We start from the raw sequence: 16,948 nt of genomic DNA on the forward strand, positions 1-16,948 counted from the left end.
ATAGTCCAACATTTACAATAGAGTTTACTATGTACAGCCCTGTTTTATCTTTTAATTTTTTATTCTAGTAACATATATACGACCTACAATTTCCTCTTTTAATCACATTCACGTAAATATTTCAATGCTGTTAATTACACTCACAATGTTGTGCTAATATCACCCCATCCATTTCCACAACTTTACAATCAACCTAAACAGAAAGTCTGTACAAAATAAGAATTAACTAGCCATTCTCAACTCCCAACTCAGACCCTGGTAACTAATATTCTAGATTCTAAACTCTAGGAGTTTGCATATTCAAGTTACTTCATATCAGTGAGATCATACAATATTTGTCCTTTTGTGTCTGGCTTATTTCACTTAACATGATGTTCTCAAGGTTCATCCATGTTGTTTCATGAATCAGAACTTCATTCTTTTTTATGAGTGAATAATATTCCATCATATGTATATACCACATTTTGTTTATTCATTCATCAGTTGTTAGACACATGGGTTGCTTCCATCTTTTGGCAATTGTGAATAATGCCACTATGAATGTTGGTGTGTGCAAATATCTGTTCAAGTCCCTGCTTTCACGTCCTTTAAGTGTATACCTAGTAGTGGGATTGCGGGTTATATGGTAAATCTATACTTAGCTTTCAGAGGAACTGCCAAACTGTCTTCTACAGCAGCTGCACCATTTTCCATACCCAACAGCAATGAATGAGTGTTCCTATTACTCCAGAGCCTCCCCAACACTTGTAATTTTCTGTTTTTTTTTTTTTAATAACCATCTAGTGGGTATGAAATGGTATCTCATTGTGGTTTTGATTTTGCATTTCCCTTAAAAGCTAGTGATGTTAAACATCTTTATAGGGGCCCTTTATCCAGTTGTATATCCTCTTTGGAAAAATGTCTTTCAAGTCTTTTGCCTATTTTTAAATTGGGTTGTTTGTCTTTTTATTGTTGAATTGAAGGATTTCTCTATATATTCTGTATATTAAACTCTTATCAGATATTTGTTTTCCAAATATTTTCTCCCATAGAGTAGGTTGTCTTTTCACTTTTGTGAAAAGTCGTTGATGTACAAAAGTTTTAAATTTCGATGAGGTCCCGTTTATTTATTTTTTCTTTTGTTGCTTGTGCTTTGGGTATAAAATCTTAGAAACCATTGCCTAACACAGGATCCTGAAGATGCTTCCCTACATTTTCTTCTAGGAGTTTTATATTCCTGGTTCTTATATTTAGGTCTTTGATCCATTCTTAGTTATTTTTTATATATGGTATGAGAAAGGGGTCTTTCATTATTTTGTGTATGGATATCCAGTTCTCCCAGCACCATCTGTTAAAGAGACTATTCTTTCCCAATTGAGTGGACGTGGTAGCCTTGCCAAAAATCAATTGCTGCAAAGGAGAGGCCAGGCCTGCCTATAATTGTGCCTACGAGTCTCCCCCTGAATGCCTCTTTGTTGCTCAGATGTGGCCCTCTATCTCTAGCTAAGCCACCTCAGCAGGTGAACTCACTGCCCTCCCCTATATGGGATCTGACACCCAGGGATGTAAATACCCCTGGCAACATGCAATATGACTCCTGGGGAGGAATCTGGACTCGGCATCATGGGATGGAGAACATCTTCTTGACCAAAAGGGGATGTGAAATGAAACAAAATAAAGTTTCAGTGGCTGAGAGATTTCAAATGGAGTCAAGAGGTCACTCTGGTGGACATTCTTATGCACTATATAGATAATAACTCTTAGGTTTTAATGTACTGGAATAGCTAGAAGTAAGTACCTGAAACTACCAAACTCCAACCTAGTGGCCTTGACTCTTGAAGATGATTGTATACCTATGTAGCTAACAAGGGGTGACAGTGTGATTGTGAAAACCCTGTGGATCACATTCCCTTTATCCAGTGTATGGATGGATGAGTAGATAAATGGGGACAAAAAACTAAATGAAAAATAGGGTGGGATGGGGTGGATGATTTGGGCGTTCTTTTTTACTTTTATTTCTTATTCTTATTCTGATTGTTTCTGGTATAAGGAAAATGTTCAAAAATAGATGGGGGTGATGAATGCACAACTATATGATGGTACTGTGAACAGTTGATTGTACACCATGGATGACTATACGGTATGTGACTATATCTCAGTAAAACTGAATTTAATTATTAAAAAAAATCAATTGGCCATAGATGCAAGGGTCTATTTCTGAATTCTCAGCTTGATTCCATTGGTTGATATATGTATCCATTTGCCAGTACCATGCTCTTTTGACCACAATAGCCTTGTGATAAGCTTTAAAGTCCTATATTGTGAGTCCTCCAACTTTGTTCTTTTACAAGATGTTTTTGACTATTTGGCACCTCTTACCCTTCCAGAGAAGGTATGTATCATCCTGTTGATGCCTTAATTTGGACATGTTCATGGCCTAAGAACTATAAATTGTAAGCTAATAACCCCGCATTGTAAAAGTCAACCCATTTCTGGTATATTGCATTCCAGCAGCTTTAGCAAACATCCTTATAAGGACAGGAAATCTACAGAGAAACATACAGAAAATTGAGCAGACTCCAGGAGGATGTTAGCCATATGGATTAAGTCCCACCCTGATTCAGTTGACCTCATCTAAATACAATCCTCAAATATCCTATTCACAAATGAATCCACACCTTAACCAATAGTAACATCTTCAGAAGTCCTATTTACAAATGGGTTCACTCTCACAGGAATTCAAGCTAAGAGCTGAATGTGTCTTTATGGGGGACATGATTCATTCCCCAACAGATATTTATTTTTTAATTGTGGAGCTCTTTATGTATTCTAGATACTAGTCCTTAGTTGGATATGTAGTTTGCAAATATTTTCTTGCAATCTGTAGCTTTTCTTTTCACCTTCTTCACAGGGTCTTTGGCAGAGCAACAGTTTTAATTTTGACAAGATCCAATTTATCAGTTTTTTTTCTTTTATGGATCGTGGTTTTGGTGTCAAATCCCTGAACTCTTCAACAATCCCTAGGTCCTGAAGATTTTCTCCTGTTTTCTTCAGAAAGTTTTATAGTTTTACATTTTACATTTAAGCCCATGATCCATTTTGGGTGAATTTTTTGTACAAAGTGTGAGGATTAGGTCAAGGTTCATTACTTTTGTCTATGGATGTCCAATTGTTTGACCAGAATCTGTTGAAAAGGCCATCCTTCCTCCATTGAATTGCTTTTGCACCTTTATCAACCATCAGTTGAGCATATTTTGGTCATTCTGGGTTCTCCATTCTGTTCTTCCGTGTGCGTCTCTGTCACTGTCTTGATTATATTACTAGATAGTAGAGCCTTAATATTGGGCCTATTGGGTAGAGTGATTCTTTCCACTTCATTCTTCTTTTTCAAAATTGCTATAGCTATTCTAGGACCTGTGACTCTCCATTTGAAGTTTAGCATAAGCTTATCTATGTCTGGAAAAAACTTTCCTGGAATTTTGATAGGACTTGTGTTACATATATTGATCAATTTGGGAATATCTTTACTCTGCTTAGTCTTCTAGTCCATGAACACATTATTTCTCTCCATTTATTTAGGTCTTCTTTGACTTCTTTCATCAGCATTTTATAATTTTCATCATACTCATCCTATACATGTTTTTAAAAATGTATACCTAATTATTTCATTTTCTTTGGAGTAGTTGTAAATGGTGCCAGGTTTTTAATTTCATATTATGTATATCCATTGCTATCATATGTGATATCATATGTGATTGATATTTGTTGCTCTTGTGTCCTGCTACCTTGCTGAATCACTTATTATTTCTATGAGTGTTTTTTAAAAATAGATTCCTTAGAATTTTCTACATAGACAGTCATGTCATCTGCAAATAGGGGTGATTTTATTTTTTTCCTTTCCAATCTATATGCCTCATTTCTTTTTCTTGTTTTATTGCAATGGCTAGAACTTCCAATACTACGTTAAATAAGAGTGCTGAGTGCTAACGTCTTTGCCCTGTTTGTAATCTTAGAGGAAAAGTATTCAGTCTTTCACCACTAAGTCTGATGATAGCTGTAGGGATTTCTAGGTGCTCTTTATCACGTTTTGGTAGTTCCCCTTTGTTCATAATTTGCTGAGATTTGTTTTTTTTCATGAATGGGTGTTGGATTGTTCCACATTAATTGATATGAATAGGTGAATTTTATTCTTTAGCCTGTTGAATTGGTGAGTTACAATGGACTGTTTTTCCAATGTTGATTCAGTCTTGCATAACTGGAATAAGTCACATTTGTTCTTAGTGTATAATTATTTTTATGCATTCTATGCAGCATGCTAATATTTTGTTGAGGATTTTGCATGTAAGTTCATGGGAGATACTAGTACATAGTTTTATTTTTTGAATGGTCTTTGTCTATCTTTATTTTCAGGGTGATACTCACCTCATAAAATGAGTTGACAAGTGTTCTCTTATCTTCTAATTTCTGGATGAGGTTGTGTAAAATTGATGCTAATTCCTCTTTAAATGTTTTGATATAATTCTCCAGTGTGTCTTGAGAGTTCCTTTCCAGGAGCTTCTTAAATTGAAGTTTCAATTATTTAATGGTTTTAGGAACAGTCAGATTGTTTATTTCATCTAGGTTAAGTTTTGATAATTTGTGGTTTTCAAGAAATTGGTCCATTTCTTCTAAGTTGTTGAATATATAAACGTAAAGTTGTTCATAGTATTCCCTTATTATCCTTTAATTAGCTGCAGGATCTGTAATATCTCCTATTTCATTCCTTACATTGGTGTTTTATGTCTTCTCTCTTTTTTATATTTGTTATTAAGGCTAGAGGTTTATCAATGTTATTGACTTTTTTTGAAAAACCAGCTTTTTGTCTCATTGATTTTCTATATTGCTTTCCTGTTTTCAGTTTTATTGATTTCTGGTCACACATTTATTATTACCTTCTGTCTGCTTGCTTTGGGTTTGTTTTACTCATTTTTTCTAGTTTCTTGAGATGGGAATTTGGATTATTCATCTGAGATCTTCCCTCATTGCTAATGTAAGCATTTGGTGCTATATATTTCCCTCTCAGCAAGACTTTAGCTGCATCCCACATATCTGTTTATGTTGTATTTTCATTTTCTATGTACTTTTTCTTTGAGACTTTCTCTTTGACCTGTGTTTTTTAAAAATAGAAGTATATTGTTTAATTTCCAAGTGTTGAGAGGGTTTTCTTGTTTTTGCTCACTTTCTTTCTTTGTTTCTAGTTTCCTATTCCCTTATGGTCATAGACCGCACTGTATAATTTCAATACTTTGAGATTTGTTGAGATTTATTTTCTGGCCCAGGGTATGGTCTCTGTTGTCAAATATTCCATTGGTGCAGAAAGGGAAGGGAAGGGAAGTTTATTCTGCTGTGATTGGTTGTGGGGTTCTGTGAATGCCAATTAGATCCTGTTGGTTGACTGCATTGTTCAGTTCTTCTATATCCTTGCTGATTTTCTGTGTGGTAGTTACATCAATGGCTGAGAGTGAGGTGTTGAAATATCCAACTATAATTGTGAATTTGTTTATTGCTCCTCTCAGCTCTCTTGGTTTTTGCTTCATGTATTTTAAGACTCTCTCATTTGGTACATAAATACACATATAGGATTGCTATGTGGGTTGATCTTTTTATCGTTATGTGATGTCCCCATTTGTTCCTCATGAGAATTTCCTGGTAATATCTATGTTTTTTGGACTCTCTTTGCAGAAGATTCAGATGTAGATTTCTTTGATCCACAGACAACACCAAGGACCTATCCAAAAAAGACAGGTACTGTGTTATAAATGGCCATGGGTACCTTGGGGATCACATTCTTGATCTATAAAACTCATCAGGGGCCTCAAGGAGCAAGGCAAGAGTATTCTACCCACAATGCAATGTCCCCAAGCCAGAATGGCTGCTGTGTCTTGTTATTAAGCACCCTAACCTCTCTGTCCTCACTCTCTTTTAGAGAGATGGAACCGTTTCACCACCACCACAACAAAGAGGCCAGGAACGACCAGAGCTCCAGCAAATCCTGCAGGTAACACGGCCGTCCTGAGTGGGGGTGGGCAGTAAGGGAGGACCCTGGAGTGCCCTCTGGGGCAGTGTCCAAATGAGCTCCCCATTTTGCAAAGCCACCCAAGGTCTCCATCTCAACACTGTTAACCTGGTAATGTACTGCAACACCAGAAAGCAGTAACTCACTCCATCTCCTTGGTATTTTCTTCACTGGTAGCTGTACAAGGATTCAGATTTCAGTTGAAACATTGCTTTGTCTTAACTTGTATGCCCTGTTCAGTTGAGCCCATGGTATTGTTTTGTAAGAACAAGGGAATCTTGTACCTAGTTGTTAACTAATTGGCTGTTTCCTTTATGTTTGGGGGCCCATTGAAGATAATGATTTTAACTTGGCTGATGCCTTGGATGATCGGAATGATCAAGATGGTGGCCACAGGAAACCCAGTGCAGGAGGAGGAGGTAAGTGGTAACTGGGTGGAACCACTGGCCAGCCCTGCAGCATCCTCCTGGAGCTCTGCGTCCTTTGCTACAACAGCCCGCACGGCCACCCCTGGCCTGGCACAGCAGGGTCAGTTCAAGGGCCACAAGAAACCTAAAGCAGTGGTTCTTAGCCTTATCATCTCAGGACTGCTCTTGAAAGTCATTGAGGACCTTAAGAGCTTTTGTTTATGTCCATCATATCTATCAATACTTACATTAGAATGTAAAAATGAAAAATCATTACATATTTATTTACAGACTAATTATAAATTACCAATAATAAACCCATTACGTGTTAACATAAGTAATATATTTTATGAGAAATAGCTATGTTTGCCAAGACAAAAGCAAAATTTAGTGAGAAGTGTGGCATTGTACACATTTTGTCCATTTCTGTACTGTCTGACTATGTAGAAGACAGCTGGATTCTCACATCTGCTTCTGCATTCATTTGTTGTGACATGCTGTTTGGGTTGAAACACATGAAGGAAATGCAGCCTCTCATGGGTATGCAGTTAGAAAAAGGAGGGGATAGTTGAATAGATTTTTCAGACATTGTGGACACTCTTCTTTGACAGGACACCAAAACTCAATCGGTGTTTTTTTTCCTATAGGTTACCTGTAGTATATAATGTGAACCCATAGAAGTGAACTTTGTGTTCTCGATCCATTGAACCCTTTGGATTCTCTTGCTCTTTGAAAGGATCTTTTTCCCCATTTATGATTTTATAGCTTCATGTGTTGGTCATTTGAAAAATATTACTTCACAGAGTTAGGCAAAGCTTCCAATTGTTGACACATTTCATGACTTAATGCCAAAGTCACTTTTGATCTGATGGGAAAAGTCTCTCGGTATTGGGATGCTGTCAAACTCACAGTGCCAGATACCCATTCCAAAATTCTAATTTTTGCATGAAAGCTCAAATTTTCTCATTGACAACAAATACTGTCAGTTGCTTTCTTTGGAGTGAAGGGCTCATTTCATTCATTTCCAAGAAAACGTCCATGAGATGCTCATGTCTACAACCACAGTTTGTCCGTCATTCACTCTTTCAAGGTAGAAATATATTCTATTTGAAAAGCAGCTAATAAAGTTCAGAACTGAAACAGTTGCACAAGTGGTTTTCCTCAAGTTTCAACCATCACTCTGAGTGTGCAACAGAAGTGCGTTAACCTGCTTCCCATTTCATCACCCTAAGTGTTTTAAAAACATGTACTCAAGAATTGAGCTATCATAAAAGTTGAAAATATTTCTATTTCCTTACGTTAGTCTTCTATTGCTGCGTAACAAATTACCACAAATTTAACAGGTTATGGCAGCACCCAGTTATTACCTCCCAATTTGTGGATGGGAATTTGGGGGGCCGCTTAGAATTCTGCCCATCACATTCATCAGGGGCGTTCTAAGTGGGGCTGGCAATACTTTTCTGCAGGTGTTGGGCAACATTAGCTAACAGAAGTGTCTTGTCACTTAAACATGGTTTTTTTTTTGTAATTAAAATGCATATTTTATTTTCCCCAGGGTTTTCAGACAAGGATCTTGCAGACATTGTAGGGGGTGGCGAATACAAACCTGACAGGAATAAAGGTAGAGTATTGATTCCTCCCCACACACACCTTATGCTTGTTGGAAAGGGGACCACACTGCATCCCTGTCATTGAGCCTCTGGCAAATGAAAGGCAGTCTCTAGACACCCCAACTTGCAAGTTGGGGCTCAGCTGGAATGATGTGGGCTGTGCAGTTTGATGGGGAAATGTATGAACCAACTTGGGGAGCCTGCAGTCTTGGGATGGGAGGAGCAAAACTCATCGTGACCGAAGCATGTTTTTAGAGACTCACAGCAAGCCCGATGGTTTTTCTGTAATACGTTTTTATTTTGAAATAGTTTAAGACCCACAAGAAGTCATAAAAATAGTTCAGGAGAATTCCAGGGAGTTGACCTTAGTACAACACTGTTAACTCGGGCACAGGACTCATTTAGTTTCACCAGAGTTTACATGCACTCGTGTGTGTGTGTGTGTGTGTGTGTGTACGTGTGTGTGTGCAATTGGATCAGTACGAAGATTTGAGTAACCATCCCTACAATCAGGGTACAGAACTGTTCCATCACTACCGAGAAAATCCCCGGGGCTGCGCCCTCACGGCCACATCCAACCCCACGGCCACATCTTTCTAACTGCCGCCCCCCAAAGGGCAAAGATTTAAAGCTTTCATCATAATTTGCATCAGGATCTGACCCTAAGTAGGGAGAGAACGTTAGCCAGATTTGTTATGTGGCAAAACAAGTTATGATTGTAACATTTTGTGGTTGTAACTTGCGCCTGTAACAAGTTGTGAGTGTGTCCGATTGCAGCCTAATAAACTCCCTGCGTCTCTGGCCTTTGCTCCTTTCCTGCAGGAACAGCAGGCCGTGCGAATGGCAACAGTGTTCCCTTCCGATTAAAGGAAGCCACGGTCAAATCTGTCCTTCCCAACACCTTTTCCAGACAGTGTCATCTCTAGTAAAAAGCTCTGAAAGCCTCCCAGAGAAACTCACAGGTGTCAGGAGAATATGGAACATTTAAAGGGCAAACCCAGCAAATTAGCCAATTACTCCCGGGTGACAACTGGTATTTCCAGACGGGGAGGCGAGAGCAGTAGGAGCGTGTGCAAGCTCGTCCATGATGCAAGTCTGAATGACATGCTGGGTTTTTTTCCTGATTAAAAGCCCATGTTTTAGCAAGGAAGAAGTTTTAGGAAATTCTTTAATTAGGCTCATATTTGAACTTCTCTTGTAAAGAATAATCAATTGCTAGCTTAAGTTATACCCTCTGTCCTTATAGGTGTCAATAAATGAAGATAAAGGGGGTCTCGGTGAAATTACACTTTGCACAGACATGCTCACGCCCCGAGTGGAGGGAAAACATTGCCTTTAAGGAAATGATGATCTTCAGCATAAAATACATCCTATTTAATGAATTTTCCAGCCTTGGGTCTGGCTAAGCACACAGGCTCGCCTGTATTTTGGAGGTGCCTTTCTAGAAATAATGTTGTCTGCTATATATTTTTGCTCAAGAAAACATTCCTGCTGGTCCTTATCTGTCTTCCGTCACTGGGTCCTGTTGCTTTCCCCTAACAGGGTGGTCTGGGGATCACCCCCGGCTCAGCACCCTTCCCCTGGCTCTTCTCTCTGAGGCCCCACGGCCCACCCCCGTGTTCTGTAGGGTCTAAAGCGGAAAGGTCTCGGAAATCTCTTTGTAGGGCAGGCACCTCACACAGCAGGGTGGAGCCCCAGCTCGTTGTCTTTTCCTGCAAAACTCTTCCTGGGAAATTCCCTCCTTCTGGGAACTGTGCTAGGAAACCCCAAACCTGGGCATTAGCCTAGATGCCTCACAACCCTGCACCTAATCCCTTATCCAGTCCAGTTGATTCCACTTCCTATTATCGCATTTTAAAATGCCTTTATGAAGGTATAATTTACATGCCTTAAGTTCACCCAATCTAAGAGTACAATTCAATGATTGTTAGCAAATTTATAGAGTCATGCAGCCATCACCAAAATCACTTTAGAGTATTTCCATCGCTCCCCCAAATTCTCTTGAGCCTGTTTGCAATCAGTCCCTGTTCCTTCCCCCAGCCTCGGGCAATCACCGATCTGCTTTCTGTCTCTATTAAGTGTGTGTTTTCTGGATATTTCATATAAATGGAATCATAAACTGTGTGGTCTTTTGTGGTTGGAGTCTTTCACTGAGCATAATGTTTTCAAGATTCATCCCTGTTGTAGCATGTATAAGTGCTTTGTTCCTTTTTAGGCCTGAATAGTATTCCATTGTAGGGGTAGACCACATTTTAGTTATCCGTTCACCAGTTGATTTTTGAGTTGTTTCCAGCATTTGGATATTGTGAATAATATTGCTGTGAAGACTTGCATCTAAGTCCTTGGGTGAATACATGCTTTCATTTCTCTTGGGTAGATTCCTAGAAGTGGAATTTTTAGGTCATTTGATAAGTTTTTGAGGGCCTGCCAAACTGTTTCCCAAAGTGGCTGTACTCTTTTGCATTCCCACCAACAATTCCCTCCACTTCCTCACCAACACTTGTTATTGTCTGTCTTTTTTATTTAGGCCAAAAAATGGTGTGTGGTGGTATCTCATGATGGTTTTGATTGCATTTCCCTGATGGCTAATGATGTTGAGCATCTTTTCATCTGCTTATTGGCTATTTGTGCATCTTCTTTAGAGAAATATCTGTTCAAATCTTTTTCCCTTTGTAAAATAAACATAATTTGGGAATAATTTTAGATTTGCAGAAAGATTGTAAAGGGAGTATGGAGGGTTCCAGTATACCCCTCACCCAGTTTCCCCTCTGGTATGTTTGTCACAACTAACAAACCAACATTGGTACTAATTTACTTGGATTTCACCAGTTTTTCACTTATGTCCTTCTCTGCTCTCAGATCCCATCCGGGATTCCACATCACATTTCATCATCATGTCTCCATAGTCTCCTCTTGGCTGTGACAGTTCTCAGCCTTTCCTTGTTTTTGATGACCTTGACAGTTTTCAGGAGGACTGATCAGGGATTTTTAGGATGCCCCTCTATTAGGATCTGTCTGATTTTTTTTTAGGATTCCCGTGAGGTGATAGGATTGGTGGCAGAATTCCACAGACGTGAAGTGCCCTTCTTGTGCTATATCAGGAGTACGTGATATCAACACAGTTTATCACTGGAGATGTTGACCTTGATCTCCTGGCTTTTTTTTTTTTTTTTCTTTTGAGCATTTCCTTACTTTCTGACATGACAAGATGTTCCAGAGTCATCTTGTATTTCCCCTACCCCAACCCTAGAATCAGCCATTTCTCCAAGGAACCCTGATCTGGGTGCTTGGTGTTCATTGCTAGTGTCACTGAGATCACCACTTTGATGATGCTCCAAATCAAGTGGGCCTCCCTCTGGTGACAGCAGTGAAGTTTCTGGTTTTCGCGGTCTGCCCCACCAGGACTGGGATCGAAACATGCTGCTGGAAGACCTGGGGGGAGGGGAAATGGGACATGCCCCAGCCACAACTGCCAGGGACTCAAGCTATTCTTGCTGGAACTAAATTAGTTTTCATGACTACAACAAACTTTTCTGAAAATGGTGGCCTTTCTTTATAGTTGCTTTCTATAAGGAGAGGGTTGGTTGACCTCCTCATTCCTTCATGCCAGAAGTCACTCTCCCCAAATTATTTTTATTAGAGAAACATTTTTTATTACAGTAAAATTATGCGGAATTTACAGAGTTCCCAAATGTCCCCCGATTATCAATGCCTTCCATTAGTGTGGTACATTTGTTACAATTGATGAAAGCACATTATTATAATTGTACTATTAACCATAGTCCATGGTTTACATCAGGGTTCACTGTTTTGTATATTCCTGTGTTTTTTTAAATTTTGTTTTATTAACATATACGCAACCTACAATTTCCCCCTTTTAACCACATTCAAATATATAATTCAGTACTGTAAATTATTTTCACAGTGTTGTGCTACCATCACCACCATCCATTATCAAAATTTTTCCATCACTCTCAGTAGAAACTCTGTACACTTTAAGCCTTAACTTCCCATTCTGGCACATTCTCTGTCTTTTTACCTCCCCTCTTGCCCAGTATGATCACATCACTCCTCTGCTTAAAACTCTTAAGTGTAATATAGAAAAGAAAAACAGCCCAGTTAAGAACTGAGCCTAAGATTTGAACAGACACCTTAGAAAGGAAGTTATATGAAGATGTTCAACATCATTAGTCACTAGGGAAATGCAAATTGAAACCACAGCGAGATACCACAGCACACCCACCAGAAAGGCCCAAATGAGAAAGACCAACAACACCAAGTATTGTTGAGGTTGTGGAGCCTCCAGAACTCTCATACATTGTTGATGGGAGTGAAAAAGGATGGAACCACATTGGAAGGAGCTGGCAACTTGTTATAAATCTGAACATACACCTTCCCAGCAACTCAACAGTTTCATTCCTAGGTATTTACACAATAGAGATGAGAGCTGATATCTGCCAAAAAGACTTGTAAAGAATGTTCATAGCAGCTTTAGTTATAACAGCAACAACAAAAAGCTGGAAACAGCCCTGGTGTCAATAGGAGAATGGATAGACCAACGATGATGTGTTCATAGATGGATAAATCTCAAAAACATTATGCTGACTGAAAGAAGCCAATCAAAAAAAGAGTACATACTATTTGATTCCACTCATAGGAAGTTCTAATACAGGCAGAACTAATCTAGAGGGATAGAAATGAGATCAGTGGCTGACAGGGGTGGGGTGTGGACAAGGATTGATTGAGCAGGGAACTTTCTGGAGTGATAGTAATTTGTTCTGTATCTTTACAGGCGTGTGGGTTTCACAGGGGCATGTGTATGTCAACACTCATTGAGTGCTAACATAAGAGTTGTGTGATTCATTATATGTAGATTTTACTTAATAGTAAAAATCATAAGCAAACGTGAAACTCGGTAATAACGCATGGGCTGACATGTTTTGGGGTGAAGTGCACTGATGGCTGCAACTTACCTTGAAGTGCATCAAAACCAGATGCTAGACTGAGGGATTGGTAGAGGGACACATGATAAAGCAAGTGATACAAAATGTTCAATACAGAATCACGATGGTAGGTATTAGGTGTTCACTGTTAAATGTTTTCAAGTGTTTTGCATATTTGAAAATCTTCTTAATCAAATATTGGGGAAAATTATTTTAAAAAGCCATAGTCCATGGTTTACATCAGGGTTCACTGTTTGTGTAGTATATTCCTGTGGTTTTTTTTCCTAAATTTTGTTTTATTAACATATGTGCCGACTTCAGTTCAAGGTTGTGCAACTAGAAGGGGCAGAAGGATCTAGATGGGGGCATAGGGTACTCTGTTTTCTAAACATCATCTGTCTCTAATCAGGGATGTTTATATACTTTAGGATTCAGCCCCAGCCTAGAACATAAGAAACGTCATTTTCTGGCCCCCAGACTCTTTGGTGGGCTGAGAGAATGTATGAACTCCCTGCTTCCAACATCTCAGTGCAGTTTCCCCTCATAACCCGGGTCCTGGGCCCTGGTCCCCCACTGAGAATGAGCCTTAGGTCCTGAGAAGAAGGAAGAGCTCGAGGCACCTGAAGTGGCATCAGGGGCTTGTCAGAGGGAAGAGACCAGCTCAGATCCCTCTATCGTGCACACACCTTTCAAACCTTTTTGTAGAACCAGCATGTCAACTTGGGTCACGATTGGGCAAATCAACATGTCCCTCTTAGGCCTGGCTGCCACTGGGTGAAGAGAGTTGCCAAAGGTACTATAGTGTCCAAGCTCAGAAATGGAAGTAGGACAGAGTTGAAGAATTAAGTCCTGGCCCCAAGAGTGCTGTCCCCACAGGGCCTGGGTCTGGCCCAGTTCAACACTCCAGGGCCACAGTCCCTCGTCCAAGACCCTCCTGACCCTGAGCTAGGTGGTTGCCGGGTGGCAGCAGGTGCTGAGTGCTCTTGTTCTCTTTCTAGGTGACGACGGGTATGGCGGCGGTGACAACTCCGGATCTGGTGGGTTTCTGAATCCCAACTTTCCCTCTGGCCCAAGACCCATACACCTAATTCCTGTTCTCTGTCCGAGCCCTTGTCAAAGAGGGACTCTACCATTTCCTTGTCTACTGTCAACCTTCTAAACATGGAAATCCTTACAAAAAAGGAGAAGCACTTGACAAACCCAAAGGGCACTGCATTGTTCTAATACTTTAGACATAGTTGGGCATATGAGAGCTCAGCTTGGTGGCTGGAGGGGCCCCAGCCATGCGGTGCTGTTGGGTTGACCCTGCCTCTCCGCCTCTCTCCCACCCTTCTTTGGTCAGGAATGTCGACAGAGACTGTCACCATCGCCAGCGTGGCCAGCGCCCTCACCATGGCCCTGATCGGCGCCATCTCCAGCTACATCTCCTACCAGCAGAAGAAGTTCTGCTTCAGGATTCAGCGTAAGTGCGTGTGCTACAGTGGGTGCCTTCCCCCTTCCCTAGACAAGACCAGATCCAGAAGGTCTTTTCAGGGAAAGGGGCAGAATGGGACCAAGTTAAGATTCAGATCCACTTGCCAGCCTGCCCTAGGCCGACTCTGGGCATCCTCAGGGACAGATCTGGGCCGAGCTGAAGTGTGGACTGGGCCGGAGGGGCAGGTGGGGCTGGACCCATGACCGTCCGGGGCTCCAGCTCCCATAGGAGCCGAGGGCAGTGGCTGTCCCAGGGAAGGTGCTGTCTGGATGCCCGTGCCTCTCCCCACCTCGAGCCAGGAGGTCTTCAAATACATGGAATCATCCATTGTTTTAAAGGACTAGGAGTGCAAGGGGAAAATTAAAGTGTAGTTTTTGCCTTTTGCCCCCTTTATATGCTAGATTTTAAAATATAGGCGGCTTTCACTTTATGCTGCAGCTGGGAGCCTAAGTTGTGGGTAAACGGAATCGTTACAGTGGAATCCTATTTTAAAAGCCTCCAGGTACGGCCATGTCAGGGAGCCTGTGGGGAAGCCATGGAGAGTGAACGGGAGAACTGTCACTTGGTGGTTTTATAAGCGGAGTGTTCACTGAGTGGAGTGTGTCTCTAGTTCAGGTGACAGAACCTGGTGCAGCCATAGTTTTCCTCTTTCCTCTCCTTCCTCAGCCCCTTTGAAGTGGTAGAATGACTAGGAGCAGCCCCTGGGGGCTCACCTACTTCTGCTCCAGGAGCACCATTCACATCTCAGTGCACAATCCACACAACTGTTCATGGTCTCCCTGCTGTGAGATTTCCAAGTGGTGTTAACAGAGCTGTCCCTTGCCCCAAATCAAAGGCGAAAGATCCTTCTAACCTTCTAACCAGCAGGAAAGATGGGAGTCCTGCCTCCTGCCTCCTGATATGCATGTGTGTGCGTGTGTGTGTGTGTGTGTGGGTGCGTGTGTGTTTGAAGGGAAACTCAAGGCCCAATTGGTGGAGGGGACGAGTTGCGTTGAGTGTGGCATGGGCAGTTTTGCGGCAGCGTCTGGGCCATGTCTGGAGTGAGCCTCCTAGCGCGTTTCGAAAGAAAACAGCTGGACTCTGGGTCTCTCGGACAGAACTGTGCGGAGGTGTCTGGGGAGGCCCTGGGGAGGGGCTGGGGGCTGTTCGGCAGAGGCGGGTCCAGTTTGGCCTGGACATCCTGATCATTTGCCCTCCTTGGACGGGTGGCGAGAGGGAGTGCAACTCCAGGCTTGTCCTTGGCAGCGAGGACAAACTGGCTGAAGGACAGAACATTCCCCTCACAGGGAGCGAACGTGCACCTGCCACCTACCATGTGGGGTCAGGGGGAAACTGTGAAGTATCTCAGAGTCACATGGGAGCCGCAGTCCCTGACGGGCCCCCTCGTTTCCAAGGAGGACAAGGGACATGCACAGTGGGCTGCTCTTCAGGGGCAAAAGTGAAGTGCCCAAAGTGCCTCAACTCACAGACTCCAGGCATGAGTGGTACTTGGGTGGTGGTTTTCAAACTCTGCTCCCTGGAACCCTGGGACTCCTCAGCTTCCGGGTTGTCCACAGGGCCCCGAGGCAGGAAGACCTTGCAGAGCACTGCCTGATGGCGTCGCCACCCCACAGGACGCGGGTGTCTTGGGGCTTCTAAGAACAACTCCCCACCTGACAGGCAAAGAAATTGGGGCCTGGGAGATAAGGGGCATCAAAGTCAAGGGGGATTCTGACCTCACCCTGCCCTGGGCCCCCACCTTTGGGGCTGCGTGTGGGTGCGTGGCCTGGCAAGAGCGGGGCAGCCTGTGAGGGAGAGGACAGGGGCCTCAGTTTCCCCATCAAGGGATGGGCTTGAGGCTGCTGAGGTGCCAGTGGAAATGGGGGTGGCAAAAGGGTGATTTTTGAACCACAGAGTAGATGTCTTGGTTGTCTATTTTTGTCTGTGAAAATACATGATTTCCCGAGTTGTTTCCAAAAACAAACTGGTGTGAGGTTTTTACAAATTGGATTGACAGGCAAAGCCAAGTAAGATGTATATATAGGTTCAAAATTAAAGTGCTATTTGGGAGAGAATAAACCAGAAAGAGGTGAGGGTGTTGCCGTGCGGGGTGGGTGGGGCTGTGCCTGTGGCGGGAGGGATATGGAATCCAGGGGGGTTGTTGAAACTTGGGAGACAGTTCATGTTGGGTTTCCTTCCATGTGAGCCCTTGCTCCTATGACGTTCTGCAGCCCCTCAAGTCTTAGGATGACTCAGTGGCTGTTCCCTAGCTCTGCCCTTACCAGTAAGTGCCTCACCTTTGGGAATCCCCCTGGGTCCTTCTGTTCCCCTGTCTCCCCATCCCTGTTAGCCCTGGAGGGAGCAGGACCCCCCACTTGTACCTCTCTGCCCAAGGCCCAGGCCCCCTTCTCTGCTCGGCTGTCCCCCGCCTTTCCCAGCCGCTCTGGTTCTTCTGGCCAGGCTCACTGGTCCCGGATCTGGTCTGGTCACCCCATGTCGCC

At 42.3% G+C, this 16,948-nt stretch overlaps 1 protein-coding gene across 4 annotated transcripts in view; it reads left to right on the plus strand.

The window, feature by feature from the left end:
- Nucleotides 1-16,948, plus strand: part of CD99L2 (CD99 molecule like 2) — a 109,223-nt gene that overhangs the window by 88,009 nt on the left and 4,266 nt on the right. For all 4 annotated transcript variants that reach the window (XM_037822365.1, XM_037822366.1, XM_037822367.1 and 1 more), the window contains exons 3-8: nucleotides 5,701-5,763; nucleotides 5,945-6,016; nucleotides 6,370-6,453; nucleotides 7,997-8,062; nucleotides 13,993-14,031; nucleotides 14,337-14,456. In XM_037822365.1, coding sequence (XP_037678293.1) covers nucleotides 5,701-5,763; nucleotides 5,945-6,016; nucleotides 6,370-6,453; nucleotides 7,997-8,062; nucleotides 13,993-14,031; nucleotides 14,337-14,456 — 444 coding nt within the window. The remainder of the gene's footprint in view (nucleotides 1-5,700; nucleotides 5,764-5,944; nucleotides 6,017-6,369; nucleotides 6,454-7,996; nucleotides 8,063-13,992; nucleotides 14,032-14,336; nucleotides 14,457-16,948) is intronic.

This window comes from Choloepus didactylus, chromosome X (genome assembly GCF_015220235.1).
Source record: "Choloepus didactylus isolate mChoDid1 chromosome X, mChoDid1.pri, whole genome shotgun sequence".
In the NCBI taxonomy this organism is placed as follows: domain Eukaryota; kingdom Metazoa; phylum Chordata; class Mammalia; order Pilosa; family Megalonychidae; genus Choloepus; species Choloepus didactylus.